Here is a 20,528-nt window from a genome sequence, read left to right as displayed (position 1 = left end):
AGGACACAGGGATGAAGTGGCTCTCCCCAGTTCCCATATAAGCACAGGGTGTGCATGTGTGTGTGTGTTTAGGATTAGGTTCCCTATCATCAGTCCCCGAACCACTGCAAACTAAATACCCCCTCTGTTAAAATCTGTACAAAAGCAGTTTTAACATTTTTTTATTTGTTGTTTTATTTATTTATATATTTTAATTTGCTACAGAGCACATGTACTCATCAGAGACAGAGAGAAAGAGAGGGAAAAAGAGTAAGCAAGTCTCCAGGTCCGGAACTTGAACCATGGTCAACCATGTGGGAATCCAGCACCATAACCACTGTGGTCCCCAGAAACAGTTTTAATACTAGTTTCCAAGCCTTTCCTTTAAAGCAGGATGCACCATGTCCCCTTAGCTCCGCTTACATGCAGAGAATCCTCAGTTTCCTTTCCCTTCTGCATTAGCGCAATCGCCATCGAAGATCACATGACTTATTAAGATGCAGTGTGAGCGAAGGCAGGGAGTGGCAAACATCCGATGTGGGGAACTGGAACCTTGGGGGTCTGTGGTGTTATCCTTGCTCAACTTTATCCCTTCCTCTGTCCCTGGGTATCTAAACCTGAACTCTGCAGCCCCCCAGGAAGTCTAAGGATGATTAACTTTAACCCCTGTGTTTTAATCAAGACACTAGGGTTGTAAGTAACAGAAAGGGGTACTAACTTAACAACCACGGGGATCTATTGGAAGGGAATGAGAGGCCATGGAAGGAAAAGCGCAGTTATTAGGACTGAGTCATAACTAAAGCAGAAGAGATCCTATTGGCTGCCTTTTGTCCAGGAGTGGTGCAGGCTCCTGATTGGCGATTTCTCAAACCTGAGCTCAAGGAAGAGGGTGGACCCCTTTGAGGGAAAAATCATTATGCTAAAAGAGGCAGTGGATAATGAAGTAATGGCAGAGTGAGCCAAATCCTGAATACCCACCACTCCCCTGAAACTCTGTGTGTCAAACAGCAAGTGCTGTTTTGGGGAGAGGACTCAGTGTTTTCAAAAACCATAAATTTCTTCAGGGAAGGGACCATTTCTTGATCTATCAAGAGAAGGCCCGAAGAAAGCATCTATGAAAGAAATTAAAATGCATCAAAGTCTTACAGAGATTGGTGACCCCAAAATGTTAAGCTCCATGAAACCTGACTGAGAACATCTAGAGGACAGGGACTGTGTAATTCCTAGATCTCAGATCTAGCTGCATGTGGAGATCATCTGGGGAGAGTTTCTAAAAATGCCAGTGTCTGAACACTATCCCCCAGAGATTCTGATCCAGTTTTGTGGGGGAGGATCTGTACTGATAAAAGTCAGGTCATTCGGGGACTACTAGATGACATAATGGTTACATCGCTGGATTCACACATAGTTGACTGTGGTTCAAGTCCCAGACACAGTGACTTTAAAAACTCATGCCAGGTGCACGTGTATGTGTGCCCAAAATCCCAAGAGAAGAATGGAGGAGAAGGGATTGTGGTGTGGCCACACTCCTGGGGAGTAATTTCTCACTTTCTGACTCTCTTTCTGGCAAGCATGCATGTTCCACAGCAAAAATACCTAAAAAAGAAAAAAAAAAAGGTCAGGTGATTTTGAGGTGAATCAGAATTGAGAATAACTGACATAGCCAATGCTTTATCATATGTATTGGTTTTCTTTTGTTAGAAAGGTCTAATGGCAGGTGGTGTGGTGGTTAAGGTGCTGTACTCCCATATGATTGACCACAGTTTGAGTCCCAGATCCAGCAGCTTGAAAAATCACTTCTGCTGTGTACGTGTGCATGCCCAAAATCCCAGAAGGAGAATGAAAAAGGGATTGCAATATGGCCATCCCCCTTCGAGGGTAATTTCTCACTTTCCCCCTCTCTGTCTTTGGTGAGTGCATGTACCCTATGGCAAAAACAAACAAACAGGGACCAGCAGAGTGTAATGGTTATGTTGCTGGACTTCCACTTAGTCGACCATGGTTTGAGTCCTGGACCTGGCAGCTTAAACTCATGCCGGATGTGTGTGCATGCATGCCTAAAATCCTGAAAGGAGACTGGAGGAGAAAGGATTGTGGTATGGCCATTCCCCCGGGGGGTGATTTCTCACTTTCTATCTCTCTGTCTATCTAGTGAGCACAAGCACCCTGTAGCAAAAATCTCTCTCTAAAATAAGCAAAACCCCAAACACCTCAACAAAAGAAAAGAAAGGTCAAATGCAAGTTAGAAGAAAAAACAAAATACCACCCTTTGTGGACACAGTTAATTTTTTATTATTATTGATTTACAGGTCACACAAGCACACATGCTTTTTATTTGGAGTATGGATTTATAACACATGTACACACTATTTCGTAACCGTTAGGACTCATGGTCACTATTTTCCCCGCACCAGTAGGCCTTGTTCAGTTCCTTAGGATAAACCCCTGGAAGGAGCACGGTTGGACGGATGTGAGTCAGGTCCCTCCTTGGGACGCTGGAGCCGCTCTGAGCCACCGGTGTAGCACACAGCCGCGCGGAAGCTCTCACTGAGCACTCGTCATCATTGCCAGTCTGATCGATGGAAAGGTTGCCCTAATGTTCTCTCAAAATTGCATTTCTTAGATTACCGGTGACCTCGGACTTTGTGCTTCCTGTGGTTATCGGCCTTTCGTCCTGTTCTGTGCTCTGCGCTCTCGCCAGCCCCTCGTGTTGTGTCCTTCAGCAGATACAGGCTGAGTTTACCCAGCAGGCTCTCAGGAAAGGGGTCTTTGCTCTAGTCTGTTATTGCTAATAACAAAAAATGCCAGAGTCTGGGTAACTTAAGAAAATAGAGCCTCGGGGCCGGCAGACGCTGTGGCTGTTGAGGCACTACACTTCCGCCTGGACCTGGTGGCTTGCTTTCTCACTTTTCTTCTCTCTCTGTTGTGTACATGTACCCTGCAGCAAATTTTAAAAAAAAATTTTTTTAGATTAAATAAATACTTTTTTGAAAAAGAGAGAGAGAGAATAGAGTCTCATTCAGCTGATAGGTTGGAGGTCCAGGGTCCAGGGTCCACATTCCATAAGGGTCTTCCTGTGGGCGAGGTATTATATTGTGAGAGAACAGGAGCGCATGTCCTTTGTCTGTCCCCGGGTGTAAGAGCGTCTCTCTCCTTACAGTCCCAGCAGGCATCAACAGAGGGCCTTACCCTAATCACCTAATCACTCCCAGAGGCCCACCTTTCAGCACCACGAAGGTGTTCCGTTTTCTCTCCGTAACTCCGCAATACATAAATTTGGGGGCACCTAAATCAGCAGTGCTGAGTGGGTGAACCTGAGCCTCCATGTGTTACCAGGACGAACAGGCAGGTGGCGATAACGATGAAGCTATGAGCGGGAGGGCTGTCAGCTCAGAAAAGCACCCAGAGTGGGACTGAGCTAAGCTTATTCACAGCGTTGCTTCATGCATCTTTCAGGCTTTGCAGGGAAATCCAAACTAAGACTATTATAAGGATATTACGTCCGCATCGTGTGTCTAATTTAATGTCATCAGTTCTGCTGCTTCTCGTTGGTACTGGGACACCAGCGACTCCAAGTTCTTTTCACTGTTTACTCGCTGAGCCTCTCCACAGCCCCTCTAGGTGTTTACTCATCTCTAGTTTATCAGGAGAAATTTGATTCCCAGAGACCTGTCATCACCTTCCCCAGGTCGCAGCTGGGAGTGGCTGGGCTTCTTTTTCTGGGTTGAGAATGCTGAGCTCCCACAGAGGTGAGGAGGCAGGAAGGAGAGCTGGGTGTTCCCAGTCTGTGTATCCACCAGCAGGTCCTAGTCCACTTCTGTGTATCCACGAGAAGGCCCAGGTCCCTCAGTTCTGCGGTTCTTAAATGCAGTGCCATGAAAATCACTGGAGTATTCTCTAACTTTTTTTTTTCTTAAATACAGATTTTTTTCTTGCTTACTTATGTTTGTTTGTTTGTTTTTTGCCATAGGGTGTGTGCACTGGCCCGAGAGAAAGAGAGAGATACAGAGAGGGAATGTGAGAAATCACCCTCCAGAGGGGATGACCATGCTGCAGTTCCTTCTCTGCCCCTCTCTTCGTGGAATTTTGGGCTCGCATGCACATGTACGTGGTGTGTTTTTCAGGTGGCTGGATCTGGGACTCAAAATGTGGAGTCAGCTATGTGAGATCCAGTACCTTAAACACCATGCTATCTGCTGGCCCCCTAGGTTGCTTTGTTTTTTATTTTTATTTTTTGAGAGATTTTGCTATAGCGTGTGTGCACTTGCCAAAGACAGAGAGACAGAATGTGAGAAATCATCTGCTGGGGAAGGGAGGGGATGGCCACTCTCCAATCCCTTCTCCTCTATTCTTCCCTTGGAATCTTGGGTGTGCATGCATATGCACCCAGTGTGAGTTTTAAGTCACCAGGTCCAGGACTTGAACTGCGATGGGAATCCAGCTGTGTAACCATTATGCCATCTGCTGATCCCAACAGAGGATGCTTTAACTTTTAAAATAGGGATAGCTGGGCTCTAGCACACAGGGTTTCTGGGTCCCTAAGTCAGGAGGAGGCTGGAGGACTTTGGTTTCTAAGTTTTTTGTGACTCTGATGCTGCTGGTGAGGGACCACACCCTGATTTTCTCCCCAGCCCCAGGCTTTGGTAGCCTGGATCTCTGAGATCATCCTAGTGCCCTGGAGACAACCATGACTACATCCCAGACCTCCAGGAAGTTTCCGCAGTAGGGGAATGGCCTAATTGGGTTCATCGGATGAAATTTCACATCATGTAACCACAAGGGCACCTGCAGATTCCAGTAAGGACAAGACCAGGACATTAATGAGCTGTCTGGCTGCTAGCATGGAGCCCAGGTAGAATGGGAGGCCTGCTTGCCCCCATCCAGGGGAATTGCCAGGAAGTTTTTCCTTCTCCACAAAGGATTCATATGCAGTGCTGGAAGCTGGGTTAAGGCCAGAGGCAGATGCCAGGCTAGCTGAGGCTCTAGAGATGGGCAAGGTTACTCCCAGATATTTCCTCAGGAAGGACTTTGGAGTAAGAGCGCTTGAGAGCCAGGGGAAGGGCAGTGGGAGAAACAGACAGACCGGAGTCTAAGCCTGAAGGGTTCTGGCAATGTCCTCTAGCAATGCCCTTAACACAGCCACACCCACAGATTGTCATGGGGACTGATTCAGGGGTGAGCTGCGTGGGCTCAGCAGGCACTGTGATGGGTGATACCTCTCATGTGGGTCTTTCTGGAGGGGCCTGGAGACCTCGCAACACTACCACTGCCTGCTTTAAGCAGGACCCTGTCACTGGTGTCAAGACCCATGTTCCGGTCCTTTCTGTTGCTAATAAAAGAAAATACCTGGGCCTGAGTAATTTAAGAGAATAGAGGTTTGTTCAGCTCATAGTTTAGTAGTTCAGTAGTTCAGGGGCCAGGGCCACATCTGGTGAGGGTCCTCTGGCTGTATCTCAACCGGGTAGAGAGCAGGGATGTGTGCATCTGTGTCTGTGTGTCTGTCTCATTCCCTCACCTTATAAACACACCGGGAGTCAACCATGGAGGCCCTGCCCTGAGTACCTTAATCCTAATGTCCTCTCAAAGGCCCTGCCTCTCAACACTATAGTCGGATTAATTATTTTTTTAATTTTTTTATTATCATCATGATCTTGTTTATATTACATTGGATTGCATATAACTTTACAGTGTATTACATTGCTTTTTCAAAAGGGAATGCCATGCACGTCAGTCAATACAGAGACATGAATCTCCCCACTTCATCATTCAATATTTTTTCATTGTTTTTCCCAATCATTATTATTATTATTCCAATTATTTTTTTTAAACAGTCAATCACTATTTCTCATTTTGCTTGTAAAAAGACTTTACCCATCATGAAATACTTTTCAGACCAATCCAGTTGAGAATACTATACATGTCATCATCAACAGGTAATAAGCCATATCTGTGTCCCACTAACGCCCTGCCTCTCTATTTGTTCTTTTGCTATCTTTTTCTTTATTAATCCTGTCACAACCAAATCTCAACACATGAGTTTTGGGGCAGGGGGGAGGGTGGTTCAATCCCCCTTCACTTCCTTTTTCCTTTCCTGCAAATATTTATTCATTTCATAACTATTGGTTGTTTATTGAACCTTTTCCTGTGGGCAGGCACTGGCAAGATTCTGGGGACACTGCCACCAACAGGACAAGAAAATCCCTGCTCTCTGGGAACCAACTTTCAAGCATGGGGAGAAAAGACAATAAACCCCCAAACAAGCAAAATATTGATAATTTGAAGAACCTAAACACAACACTGTGAAAAATAACAGTGGGGCACCTACTTTAAACAAATTGTCCTTCTCTGGGAAGACAGCATTTAACCTGAGAGGTAAAGGAGGACAAGTAAGGGGAAAAGCGAGGGATGTAGGGGGTCAAGAGGGTGTCAAAGTGACCAGAACCTCATGGACAGAGAGGAAAGTAGCTCTGGGTGAAGCCAGGGAGGTCAACAAGGATCAACCCAGCTGCATCTTGGAGGCCGCGGTAAAGAATGCAGATTGTATTTGAAATGCGATGAGAAGGTCTATGCAGTGAGTTAGCTGCTGCTGAAATTCTCAGGTGAAAAGATGAGGGGGCCTTGACAATGGAGAATGAGCCCGCTGATGAAGCTCAGCACCGCAGAGAGAGACCGCTAGACATATCTGAACAAGCCTCTAGGTCTACCTACCACTTACAGGAAACACTGGGGACAGAGAACAGAACATGTCAAATAGCAAAGTCCAGTCCACAAATGATTCAGTTTGTACGGCAAATTGCAAAGGGGGAAAGAGAGCTGTCGACTAAAAGAGTTAAGAGCCATGTCAGTCAAATGAAATACGGGGAGGGTGATAGATTTTATAATAACTTGACCTTAGTGAATTTCATTCCCATGTCCACACCCCTTTTGCAAGTTAATGTTGCAAGTTAATCCTTTCTGTCAAGAGGTAGAAACTGTTTTTCATTTGCTGAATCTGAGCTGCCCTTGTGACTTGCTTTGGCCAATGAATACCGCAGAAGTGATACGAAAATTCTGGAGCCTGGTCTTAGGAAGCTTGTAGCTTCTTCTCTTGTTCTCTTGGAACCCTGAACCCACCATTCTCTGAAGAAGCCCAGTCCAGCCTCCTGCAAAATGGGAGGCCATGTGAAGAAGGACTGAGACACCTTAGCCAACAGCAAGCACTAACTATTGGCCATGTGAGAAAGACCTTCCAGCCCAGTGGAGCCCTGTCTACAGCCACATGAGTGATCCTAAGGGAGGCCTGCAGAAAGACCACCCAGACTGCCAAGTCACAGTGCCATAACACTAAAGTTTGAATGCTGATATTTTGATGCCAAATATTTGCTAGTATAACATAATTATTAATTTGTTAGATTTGGTCATGATGTGAACACATCTTGTTTTTTTTTTTTAAAAAGTTATTGGGGACAACAGGTGGCTTGATGGTTAAGGCGCTGGACTCCCAAATCACAGTTCAAGTCCCAGTCCTGGCGGCTTGCTTTCTTACTTTCCCTCTCTTTCTCTCTGTCTTTCATTGGTGATTTAAAAAATAATAATAATAAGTAAATATTTATTCAAAAGTTATTATTTTTTAGAGGTACAAACTGAAATATGTATGGAAAAGAAGTGACATCTGTTATTTGCTTTAAAATAGCCCAAAGAGGGACCAGCAGGTGGCATGGTGGTTTAAGGCACTGCACTCCCACATGGCTGACTGTGGTTTGCATCCTGGACCTAGTGGCTTGCTTTATCACTTTCTCTCTCCTCTCTCTCTATCCCTCTCTGGTCAAATTAATAATAATAATAATAATAAAATAAAGTTAAATAAAATAATTATTTAAAAAATAGCCCAAAGAGAGGTAGGGGGTGTGGATAAAACAGGATTGGCCGTGAGTTGGTCATTGTTGAAGACAGTTGGAGTACAGATGGTTCATTGAACTTTATATTCTTGTATCTGTTTACTATAATATTCTCTTTTGTACATGTTTGACATTTTTGTGTTAAAATAAAGATATCTGAGTGCAGGCTTCATAGCACAATGGTTAAGAGAGTCAGATCCCACATGGCCAACCACCATTCACCTAAGAAAGACTGAATCCTAGACTCAGCAACTTGAAAAAGATGCTGGGTGTGAGTGCTTGTGTGCCCAAAATTCTGGGAGAAAGGAGAAGTGGAGGAAAAAGGACTGCAATATGACCACCTCATTGGGGAGTTCTTGTTCTCTCTCTCTGGTGAGCACACCCACACCCTCTGCCAATTAAAAAAAAAAAAAAAGATGTTTGAGCGCAATTGAAAGTCCTTGGAAGGCCTCAGCAAGGGAATATGATGCACCTGAAGTTTCCAAGTCCTTACCTCCACCAGCAGGACCCCTGCCCTCATGCCAGAGGCCGGCTATTATACATGCTGGTCCCTGCAGCCTGGATAGTACCAGCTCGTTGGCCCTACTCCCCACAGCATGTCTAGACTCTTGGTTCCAATCCTCCAGTGGGCCTCTAGACCAGTGGCTAGTGAGCTCTGGGTGTGACAGAAAGACTCCTCAGAGACTCTTTGTCCCCTGAAACGGGCAGCATTTGGCCCCAGAGGAAGACAAGAAGAGAGTTTATGAAACAACATTGTGAGTCACCACAACTAATGACTTCCCAGAAGAGCAGCGGTTGGACACAGAGCTGCTCCCTTCAAAACACGGCTAGTGAAACAACTGAAGTTTGGTCCTGAGTCAGAGACACACAAAGCAGGGTCGACTCTGCCGCATACTTCCTGTGGGTCCTTGAGCAGGTCCTGGGACCTCTGTGACCTGCATTTCAATAGAGCTAATACCTAACCTGCCTGCACTGTGGGGTGGCTCAGGGGTTAAATAAGAGATAGACGCTGGCAGGTGGCATAGTGGTTAAGGGTGTTGGACTCCCACACGGCCAACCGCAGTTCAAGTCCCAGACCTGTCAGCTTGCTCTCTGTCTCTCTCTTCTCTCTCTCTCTGTCTGTCTCTGGTCAAAATTGAAAAAAATAATGATAACAAATAAATAATTCTTTAAAAAAAGGAGAGAGATGGAAATGCTTTGTTAAATACTATACAGATGGAATAGCTAGTTACTTCTTTTTCTTCTTCCTTCTTCTTTTTGTAATTTGCCAGAGAGTATGTATGCTCACCATAAAGAGACAGAGAGACAGAGACAGATACAGAGGAAGAAAGCACTTCCGGTGGGGAGTGGTCACTCTGCAATTCCTCCTCCATCCTCTTGGGACTTGCGGTATGTGTGCGCATGTGCTGGATGTGTTACTCAAGCCTCCCGGTCCAGGACTCGAACCATTTGGTCAGCCATATAGAATCCAGCTACCTTAAGCACTAGACTATGGCCCTCTTTACTGTCTTCTTTTCTTTCACAACTAAAAGTCCATGGAAGAGATGAGGAGGAGGGATGTCAAAGATTCAGGGGGTATATTAGTTGAGTCCCACATAAAAACAGGTGGAGCACTCAGAAGTGTTTAGATGAAGAGGATTTAATGGAAGACTTTACAGAGGGGAGAAAAGGGAGCAGAGGATCAGTGAGGGAGAGTACTCAGGGACAAGCAACCACAGCAAGCCTTTGCCATCGGCAGGCAGGCCTGTTGGTACATGGAGGGGGTCCATGCTACTGTACCCTGGAAGGGACTAGAGCCAAAGAAGAGGAGCCACGCAACAGAGATGATGACCTTTGAAAAAGACTGCTGCTGGCACAACTGGACCAGGCAAGGAAATAGGAAAGAAATTCCCTGTCCTCTCTCTTCTGCCCTTTCATCTCCTCTGGGGCCTCCCATTGGCTGAACCCATCCGGAAGCTAGAGGGCAAGGGGACCTAGGTGATGCAGTCCTTAGAGTTTAGCCTCTGGGGCACAGAGCAGGGCCTAGAAGGATAGAGCCTAGATGTGTGTGCGGGCATCCGTGTGGGTGTGTTGGTAGAAAATACCTGGTATTGGGGAATGAGTCATGGGCAAGATAGGGTGTGCAGAATGAGATCAGGGTTTGAGTGATTGTGGGTTGAAAATCTTAGATCAGCACACCCGGTTATACTTGGAGTTGGCACATGCTTGGGGTACCAGATGAGGGTTTAGCATATAGAAGGTCTCAGAATGGTGAGAAGTCAGTCACCTCTTCTTTACCTGGTCTTGATTCCTATGCTTCTTTGGTCCTAGGGCAGTCCTTCCAGCTTCCCAGTGGCAGCTGGTCCCCAAGTCGGAATGGGAATAACACTGAGACTGCCCACACTGTGAACCTCACCTTCTCGTCCTACTACCAGCACTCGTCCCCAGTGGCAGCCATGTTTATTGTGGCCTACGTGCTTATCTTCCTCCTCTGCATGGTGGGCAATGCCCTGGTCTGCCTCATTGTGCTTAAGAACCGGCACATGCGCACCGTCACCAACATGTTCATCCTCAACCTAGCTGTCAGTGACCTGCTGGTGGGCATCTTCTGCATGCCCACCACTCTCGTGGACAACCTCATCACTGGTGAGTTTGGGCAGTGACAGCATGTGTGTCTCCTGATCCCACCTCTACTTCTCAACCAGGGCGAAGCTTGGAAGACAGGCCTCACTGCTGGGCTGGCCTCCCTACAAAGATGCTATTGTCTCAAACTTCCAAGATAGCGTTGTGGCTGAGCAAGTGGACTAGAGATCATAGATCCAATGAATTAATCATGTTCATTGTGCCAGGCATTATGCTACTTTTCATGTATTATCTTAATGAATCCTCCAGCAATCTAATGACGTATGCATCATTATTAACTCCATTTTATGGATGAAGAAACATGCTCAGAGTAGTCAAGGAATTGGTCAGTAGTCACCAGCTGATGAGTGCAAAGGCCCACATCTTCATAACCTTGGGTTTTATTACTATACTACCCCACGTAACTCCCATGAGCAGAACTAGAACCAGTGGGAAGAAGTGGTGGGGAGGTCCATTTCCACTGAGTAAGCAGGACCTAAGAATTCACTCATTCGTGCTGTTCTTCCATAGAAGAGACTGCCCTGTAAGTAATGAGTTTCCTGTCTCCTGTCTAGAGACTGACCAGCCACTTAGTAGAGAGCTGGTAGAAGGCATTCAGGCAGAACTAGACCACTTGGCCTCTAAATTTCTGCTTGTGCACCCTGCAGATGGCAGAATGATGCCACTGTCATTTACTCTTTTTTTTTTAAAGGAATTATTTAATTTTATTCATTCATTCATTTATTTTAATTTGACCAGTGAGAAATACACATACACACACACACACAGAGAGAGAGAGAGAGAGAGAGAGGGAAAATGAGAACATGAACTACCAGGTCCAGGACTTGAACTGTGGTCGGCCGTGTGGGAGTGTCCAGTGCCTTAATCACCATGCCACCTGCGGGCCCTGTCATTTACTCTTTCTTGTGCAATGGGGCTTCCTGTTTTAGATTGTGGTTCTGCTGATGTGAGACTCTACATGGGTGGGACTGGTTTCCAGAGTTATAAAGATCCCTAAAGATCTGGGCCTGCAGACTTGGAGCTCAGAGCTCCCAGCAGCTCCCAGCAGCTCCCAGGAGCTCTCTGCAGCTTGGTGTTGAGACCAATAGCCGCATTTGCAGTGAGGGGGAGAAGGAGTCATGTCCACCCCAGTCTTACCCTCTCCCTGTATAGTAGCCAATCTCATTATTTTCTGATTTATCTTCCTGTATTTGTTTTGTAATATGAGAATGATAAGTGTATATTTTCTTATGGCAAGATAGGTGTTTATTTATTAAATGAGAAGTGTATAGTTTCTTATGAGAAGTGAGTATTTCTTCAATGAGAAATGAAAAGATAAATATATATTTTCTTAAATCTCCTTCTTTCTTATGCAAAGGGTAATATACTATAGACAGTCTTTGAACTTTGTAAAAATCCCTCCATATCAACCCATAGAGGTCTTAAGTCTTTTTACTTTATAATACTGTAATACATATAATACATACCAGCGGGCCCTGTCATTTACTCTTTCTTGTGCAATGGGGCTTCCTGTTTTAGATTGTGGTTCTGCTGATGTGAGACTCTACATGGGTGGGACTGGTTTCCAGAGTTATAAAGATCCCTAAAGATCTGGGCCTGCAGACTTGGAGCTCAGAGCTCCCAGCAGCTCCCAGCAGCTCCCAGGAGCTCTCTGCAGCTTGGTGTTGAGACCAATAGCCGCATTTGCAGTGAGGGGGAGAAGGAGTCATGTCCACCCCAGTCTTACCCTCTCCCTGTATAGTAGCCAATCTCATTATTTTCTGATTTATCTTCCTGTATTTGTTTTGTAATATGAGAATGATAAGTGTATATTTTCTTATGGCAAGATAGGTGTTTATTTATTAAATGAGAAGTGTATAGTTTCTTATGAGAAGTGAGTATTTCTTCAATGAGAAATGAAAAGATAAATATATATTTTCTTAAATCTCCTTCTTTCTTATGCAAAGGGTAATATACTATAGACAGTCTTTGAACTTTGTAAAAATCCCTCCATATCAACCCATAGAGGTCTTCTTAAGTCTTTTTACTTTATAATACTGTAATACATATAATACATACCACATATGCATAATACTGTAATATAATAATGTGGATGTACCATATTTTATTCAACCATTTCTTCATATGAGTAAATATCATAGGTTAGTGCTAATATTTTGCAATTACAAACAGTGCTAAAATGGCATATGTATTTTATATTGTTGGAGATATATACTCAGGGTAGCTTACCAGAAAGAAAGTGACAGTCAGGTGGTAAAGCCTATGCAGGTATTGTTAGGTATTGCCCAATTCTTCTCCAGCAGGTTGTGTCAGTTTGCATTCCTACCAGCAGTGTCTAACAGTGCTTATTCCTCCACAGCCTTGCCATGGTCATTTGCATTTTTAAAAATTATAAATGAGGTCTGAACATTTTTTCCATATGGTTAAGGGCAATTTTCAGATCTCTTTTGTACATTGTTTATGTCTTTTCATACTTTTCTGTGTTTTCAGTCCTTTGCCCTTCGATTTTTATGAGTTGTTCATACATTGGGGTAAAGGCAATTTGTGGTATATGTTGTAAATATTTTCTCTCAGGCTGTCAGTTGTGTCTTTGACTTTTTTTTTTTTTTTTGCTATGCAATTAAAATATTTCATACAGCTCTATTTATCTATGTTTACTTTTATTGCCTCTGGATTTTGAAACATAATTAAAAAGCCTTTCCCTATACATTGGTTAAAGAAAAACACACCCATTGTTTTCCTAGTACTTGTATAGTTTTTTAAAAAGAATTATTTATTTAATTTTATTTGTTATTATCATTTTTTAATTTGACCAGAACAGACACACATAGAGAGAAAGGGAAAGTGAGAAAGCAAGCCGCCAGGTCAGGGACCTGAACTGCAGTCAGCTATGTGGAAGTCCAGCACCTTAACCACTATGCTACCTGCCAGCCCCAACTGGTACACTTTTATTTTTTGCATTTAGGTCTCTACTCCACTTGCAGTTTGTCCTTATGTATGATGTGAGACATGGATCTAATTTTATCTCATTTCAAATGACTACCCTATTGACAGTGCACCATTTATTTAAAAGTCAGTCTTTGCCATAGTGGTTTCAGATGCCATCTTTATCATGTACTGATTTCTACTGTGCATGAATATATTGCTGGGCTTTCTATCCTGTTCTAGCCCATTTGTCTATTTATGCACCTGGTTTAATTATAGAGGTCTGACAGTCTATCTTCATGTCTGGTGGGCTGGTGCCCCCTCATATTTTTTCTGTGCCAGGATTTTTCTGTGTCAGCATTTTGCTAGTTATCCTTGGGGCTATCTCATTAGTTTAAGCGGATGGTTTTGTGTCCGAGATCCCACTCTGTTTCTTACTTTTTCACTCTGCCTTCTAGTCGTGTTGCCATGTGTGCATCTGATCTGTTGCTTCTAGTTGCTGCCTGGTACTCCCTGATGTGCGTCTACCACATTCCACCCTCCAGTCTCCCAGGGGTGGACAGCAAGTAGCCTCTACCTACTAGGGAAGGAGAGCTGGCTCACAAGAGCCAACTGTGCACATTTCTTCTCAACTGCCTGTGCTTAGTGACATCAGGTGGTTACTTTGAACTTTGTCCCGTAGGGAGATTTACACCACAAAAAAGTGGCAGATACAACCAACCAGGTGTTTTGTTTTGCTTTGTTTGTTTGTTTGTTGTGAACTGCCTCCAACTCCATCATTACAAATAGCAGTGATTGCAGTGCTTTCTGGCCCATAGGGGGCATATCTTTGGGATATGAACTGAGGAGAGGCGTTGCTGGGTCAGAGTTGCACATACATGTTTTGCCAGAACAGAACCAGCCTGCTGTCTGTAGCAGTGCTGACTTGCCATGGCACTTACTCCCCCACCCTAAGGCCTGACCCTCACCAGGAGTCCATAATGATTTAGCCGTGGAGAGACTAATGAATCTTCCCCTCAGTTTTCTCACCTACAACCGGGATGCTAATAGTGGGGTTGTTGTGAGGACTGAATTTGTGCCTGGTACTTAGTAACTGCGTAGCCAGAGAAATCACTGGTGAATGTAGAGAATGCCTCCCTAGTGGTCAGAACCATCCTTGTGGTCAAGGGCTGGTCAGTTCCACATTGTTGGAAGTGTGCAAACAGAGGCTGGATGACCTCCAGTGGGACATGGAGGAAAGATCTAAGCTTCAGAGAGCATCTGGCTTAGATGGCCTGAGGTCTCTACTTCTTGGGGGGTTGGCATCTCTGACTCTGTCATTGCAGGGTGGCCCTTCGACAATGCCACGTGCAAGATGAGCGGCCTGGTGCAGGGCATGTCCGTGTCCGCCTCTGTTTTCACGTTGGTGGCCATCGCTGTGGAAAGGTAAGACGTTTCCTGGCTGGATTATCCCTGGGCCAGCTGGGCCCAGCACTAAGAGGAGCCACTGCTGCAGTGCTGGGCTGGCTGGATGGCTGGTGCTGCTCAGGGCGGGCCTGGCTGAGTCCTGAGCCACAGAGGGACAGGGCATAAAGCCAGCTGTCCTCTAGACATGGGGGACCTGCTGAGGACACCACTGCTTCCTCTGGCAGACCTGGAAGCAGCTCCTAAGGAGGTTTGGTTGGGATTTCTGAGGCTGGCGAGGAGTTTGAGGGCAGTCTTTGTTTTCTGGGTAGCAGGAGTGCTGCTATGGGTAAGCCTGAGCCAGGGGGCCAGGCCCAGCAGAGCCAGTTCACAGGGTGAGTTTGATATGACTGGGGATGGAAGGGTTCTGCTGTTCCTTCATTCTACCCCACAACCCCCTTGCTGGTTCCTGGCAGCAAAGGCCTTAATCCCTCGCTCAACCCATCGCTGGCCACTGTGATATTTTGACTTCAGATTCCACCAGATAAGCCTGGATGTGCTTATGTGGCCACAGGTATGAAAGACAGCTGGGGTCATGAGGCTTGCAGACAACAAAGCCCTGAAGCTGTGAATCTTCCCCATTGCACTGCAATATGTCCCCTCACCCTTAGCATCTTTAGTGAAGAGGGCTCTCTCTGGTGCTTTGCCCCAGGGAACAGGAGGCAGGCAGACAAGCTGGAGGTTTTAGTCCTCATCACCGCCTAGCCATCTGATGTTGGGTAAATAGCTTAACTACTCTGAGCTTCTGTAGTCACCTCTCTAAAAATGGTAAATAACCTACTTACCCATTTCACAGATGGCAAATCGTGATCAGGAGGCTTCAGTGAGCTTCTGCTTTCTATACTTTTTTTTTTTTTTTAAGTTTCTTTCTTTCTTTCATGAGAAAGAGAGAGAAACAGACAGAGAAAAAGACAAGGACCTTCCATGGGATCACATGGCGCAGTCCTCTCCTAGCCCTCACAGCCAGCCAGGATCAAGGGCACACACACGTGCACCAGGCATGTACAGGCCGACTCAGGAACCAGAGACCAGTTTTCTATATGGCTTCAGCTTTGTGGAGCAGCATGCTACCATCAGGCCACCATGGCTGGGCCCGAGCTTCTGCTTGTGACATGTTTGCACAGTTCCTGGCTCAGAGTTCAAATGTCAGCGCTTAATATTATTATCTTTCTTTCAAACACCCACAACCTCCTCTTTGTCCTCTCCCCAGCACAGGCGCTTCTTATCCTGCCCTTTCCAGAATCCAGTGCTCATTTGCTCTCCACTTCTGCTCCCAGAGGTGGAGAGAGAATTTTTGTAAAAACAAAACCAAAAAAACCCAGAATTTTTAAAACCCACAGAAATAGGCAGCTGAGTTCCTTTCTGTCTACTAATTAGTTGAGTGACTGGCAAAAGTCCTTGACCTTTGTTTCATTATCTTTGTCAAATAATTGGAGAATGTCTAACTGCTCTCACAGTTTTCAAGTCCCACCTCCTCCAGAAAACCTTCCTGGACTACCCCAGGATTCTCCTCCACCCATTAACTACTTTCACACTTTACAGTCAATACTATGCACTTTAAAAATTGTTTGTTTTCTGGAGATTTCCTTTTCTTTTTATTTTTTTAAAGAAATTTTTGCTATAGGGTGCATGCACTCATCAGAGAGACAGAGAGACAGAAAGCGAGATATCACCCCTGGGGGATGGCCACACTGCAATCCCTTCTCCTCCATTTTCCTCTCAAGATTTTGGGCATGAGTTTTAGGCCAGGACTCAAACTGAAATTCACTACGTGGGAGTCCAGTGACGTAACCGTTACACCATCCCATCCACTGGTCCCGTCTCTGGAGATTCCTTGAGTGTGTGACACTGCGAAGCTAGAAGGGCAGAGTCCTACAGGCAGAGACAAGAAAGCTTGAGTCAGGCTGTTGGCTGGGAAAGGGTGGGTAGCAGGAGGGCAGGGCACAGCGAAGTGGAAAGGGCACTTGGTTGGACGCCAGCTCTACACCTGGATTTTAGTGCATGCTAAATAGCCCTATACCTCCTTCCTACACGAATTAGATTGGAATCTTCAGCCCAGGGAAATAGTTTTTTGTTTTGTTTTTGATGTTTTATGTGTCAAGAGTGTCTAATGCATAGTAAGGGTTGATGGCACGGGCCTATGTGGCATAGCAGAGCGAGACACATCTGGGCTCAAGGGTGGTCTGGGCTACTTGCTAGCTGTGTGCCCTTGAGTCAGTTGCTAACACAACTCAGTCCCAATTTCCTCATCTATAAATTAAGGGTAAAAGAATAATTGTGCTGGGATGTTTTGCCAAGGGAATGAATGGGGCAGATTTGTCCTAACCTGGTGGAGGTACTAGGACACTGGCCAAGACGACCCTGGCAGCTCGTCACATAGGCTCTATCTGTGACCTCCCAAGGTTTTCTGGAGAATCCATAAATAGCTAAAAGTTGTATTCTTTGGTACCCCTAATCAGCCTACTTAAGGACAGAGTGCCCATTTAGTCAAAAATATTTGAAAAAAATATCAGTTATTCAAAAATATTTCTGGGCTTCATCTGTGAAATGGCACAGAGTGTCCGGGCTGCTCTGCTGGCTGCTGGCTAATCAGTACACAGATTCATTATTCCCACACTTGGCACTCTCTCTTTCAGTTGAGCAAGGATGCATGCGCTCACCAGAGAGACATTGAAACAGGGAGAGAGTGGGAAAAGCAGCCCCAGTGAGGCGTGGTCACACTGCAATTCCTTCTCTCCCACTTCTCCACCCAGTTGGGATTAGGGGCATGCACACACATATGCCCAGCGCGTTCTTCTCAAGCCGCTGGGGCCAGGCTCCAGGCTGGTCTCGTCTCTCCCACCGTACACTCTCCACTCTCTCTCTCTCTCATGTCCTGTTCTGCGCCCTTGTTCCTTGCCTACTGAGTCAGACGAGCAGCTCCTCCATGGGTGACACCAGGTCCCTTGCAAACGATCTCGCTGACGTCCGAGTTGTCCCTCGCTGCTACTTAGGTGCTATGAGCAAAGTCAAGTCCACATCCCATCTGCCTGCAACCTGGCTTAGCTCTTCTCACTGCGACCCTAGACCCGCCCAGACCCTGCCTCTCTCTCTCCCGGCTGCAGGTTCCGCTGCATAGTGCACCCTTTCCGGGAGAAGCTGACCCTGCGCAAGGCGCTGATCACCATCGCGGTGATCTGGGCCCTGGCGCTGCTCATCATGTGCCCGTCGGCGGTCACGCTGACAGTCACGCGAGAGGAGCACCACTTTATGGTGGACGCCCAGAACCGCTCCTACCCGCTCTACTCGTGCTGGGAAGCCTGGCCGGAGAAGGGCATGCGCAAGGTCTACACTACCGTGCTCTTCTCGCACATCTACCTGGCGCCCCTCGCGCTCATCGTGGTCATGTACGCCCGCATCGTCCGCAAGCTCTGCAAGGCGGCTGGGCCGGCGCGCCCCGGCGAGGAGGTGGACAGCGGGCGCGTGGCCCAACGCAAGGCACGGGTGGTGCACATGCTAGTCCTGGTGGCGCTATTCTTCACGCTATCCTGGCTGCCGCTCTGGGCGCTGCTGCTGCTCATCGACTACGGACAGCTCGGGGAGCCGCAGCTGCACCTGGTCAGCGTCTATGCCTTCCCCTTTGCCCATTGGCTGGCCTTCTTCAACAGTAGTGCCAACCCCATCATCTATGGCTACTTCAATGAGAACTTTCGCCGCGGCTTCCAGGCCGCCTTTCGGGCTCAGCTCTGCCCACAGCAGCGGGGGAATCACAAGGTGGCCTACTCCGGGCGGCCAGGAGGGCTCCTACGCAAACGGGTCTTCGTGGAGGTGCAGCCCAGCGACTTCGGCCTGCCCTCTGAGTCCGGCCCGAGCACTGGGGTGCCCCGGCCTGGCCGCTGGCTGCTGCGGAATGGGCGTGTGGCCCACCAGGAGGATCCTGGCTGCTCCCATCTGCCCCTCACTACACCTGCCTGGGATATCCGAGGTGGTCCAGGGAGGGCAGGCCCCGGCCTGAGGGTCCTGACGGGATGTGCACATGAGAGCAGCCTGGTGTGGAGTTAGATCACCATGATGTCCCCCTTCTCTTAACCAAGGCAGTGGGCACAGTCAGTGATGTCTCCCTATTTCCTTCACCCTATGGTGGAAGCCAGGCAGAGGAAAGGGAAGGAGCTGACATCTCCTGAAGCCTTCTATGTGGTAGGTGTGATAAACACCATCTCACCACCTTTGGAAATAGGTTTTCTTTTTTTTGCAGAGGTTTTTGTTACAGGGTGTGTGTGCTCACCAGAGAGACAGAGAGAGACAGAGAGACAGAAAGCAAGAAATCACCTCCCAGTGGTGTTGGCCACACCACAATCCCTTTTCCTCCATTCTCCTCTTGGGATTTTGGGCACGCATGCACACATGCCCAATGTGAGTTTAAGCCACTGGGTCCAGGACTTGAACCACGGTCGACTATGTGGGAGTCCAGTGACATGGCCATTATGCTAATTGCTGGTCATGGAAATAGGTTTTCTTATCCCCCTTCTACAGATGCAGAAACTTAGGCTGGGAGAGGAACCATGACTAACTCATGGTCTTAGCAGGAAATCCCATGCAAGCACAACTGTCTGACTCCAAAGCCTGTATAGTTTTGTACTATCCTTAGCTGTCTCCAAAAGGGTCCTGTGAGGTGGAGCACCCTGGAATCTGTAAATCTTAATCAGGCAGCTGGGAAGAGGCAGAGCAAAGCCTGCCCGCCCTCGATGATTTATGTCTACGTCCTGGAGTTCCTCTGCTCTCCCTTGCGCCGACCTTCCCTGGGCGAACGTGGCGCAGTGCTCCCACCAGCTGTAATGTGTTGGTTTATCAAGATTGTGGCAAACGGTGTCCAGGGCCTTTAGAGAAAGATCATCACTGAGCAGCTTCTGCAGGCGCCCTGGGATTCCTGCTTCAGTGGCCGAGTGCTCTGGGTCTTTCCCTTGAATCTGAGTCTAGAATTGGGAGAAGGGGACCCTCCCCCCTGCATCACCCCCAAGGCCTCCCTTCCCTCTTTCCTGTGTGGGAGAAGGGGGCCAGTGCAGATTGCAGCTGGATGTCCTTTGGGGACTCCTGAAAAACAAACACTAGCCTCTCACTGTACCATAAAGAAGGGCAAGTCCAGGACATTCCTTGTTCCCTTGGCCTTCTCCCTGCACACCTGCATTACCTTGAAGGCGTGGGGCTTTTCTCCAGGAGATGTGAGGGAGTGAGGCTGCCTCAGTGATCTCTGCACAGCCCCTATAACTAGCCAGTTCCCACCTCATCTCTACAGAAAACATGGTGTGGCTAGATAACTAGTGAATAGGAAAGAAACCCTTTCAGGAATCAAGGCTCTGAGCCTCTGATTGTTTCTTTAATTGACCCACAATGATTTAATCCTGTTTATTCCACTCTAAGTACCCAATGCAGAAGCAGGAGAAAATTCCTGAGCAGTCCTACAAGTAGTCCCTGGACACTGTCTCACTTGATCCTTACCAACAAGGTTGAAGGGCATGTTGTTATGGCCATTTTACAGGCAAAGGAACTGAGGCTCAAAGGAGCCAGGGTTGCAAGGCTCCAGAGGGGTAGGGTTTAGATTGGAATTTGTCTTTTTTTTTAATTGCCAGAGGGTGTGTGCGCACACCAGAGAAAAACAGCAGTGGGGGATGGTGGGGAGACCAATGTGTCCCTTAGTGGGATGTG

The 20,528-nt window shown here is 46.8% G+C and overlaps 1 protein-coding gene across 1 annotated transcript; it reads left to right on the top strand.

Moving 5' to 3' along the window:
• Nucleotides 1-9,391: 9,391 nt before the first annotated feature.
• NPFFR1 (neuropeptide FF receptor 1) lies at nt 9,392-18,887 on the top strand. Its single transcript, XM_006166260.1, has 4 exons — nt 9,392-9,431; nt 10,167-10,481; nt 14,729-14,828; nt 17,951-18,887. The coding sequence occupies exons 1-4, from the start codon at nt 9,392-9,394 to the stop codon at nt 18,885-18,887; spliced, it is 1,392 nt and encodes a 463-aa protein (XP_006166322.1).
• Nucleotides 18,888-20,528: the final 1,641 nt, after the last annotated feature.

This window comes from Tupaia chinensis, unplaced genomic scaffold (assembly GCF_000334495.1).
Source record: "Tupaia chinensis unplaced genomic scaffold, TupChi_1.0 Scaffold144215_1, whole genome shotgun sequence".
Classification (NCBI taxonomy): domain Eukaryota; kingdom Metazoa; phylum Chordata; class Mammalia; order Scandentia; family Tupaiidae; genus Tupaia; species Tupaia belangeri.
This window is presented reverse-complemented; position numbering and strand designations above follow the sequence as displayed.

Coding starts and splice junctions, on each gene's coding strand:
- NPFFR1 (XM_006166260.1), top strand. CDS start 9,392: ATGGAAGAGATGAGGAGGAGGGATGTCAAAGATTCAGGGG. Junction 9,432..10,166: donor GGATGTCAAAGATTCAGGGG/GTATATTAGTTG, acceptor CTTTGGTCCTAG/GGCAGTCCTTCCAGCTTCCC. Junction 14,829..17,950: donor GTGGCCATCGCTGTGGAAAG/GTAAGACGTTTC, acceptor TCCCGGCTGCAG/GTTCCGCTGCATAGTGCACC.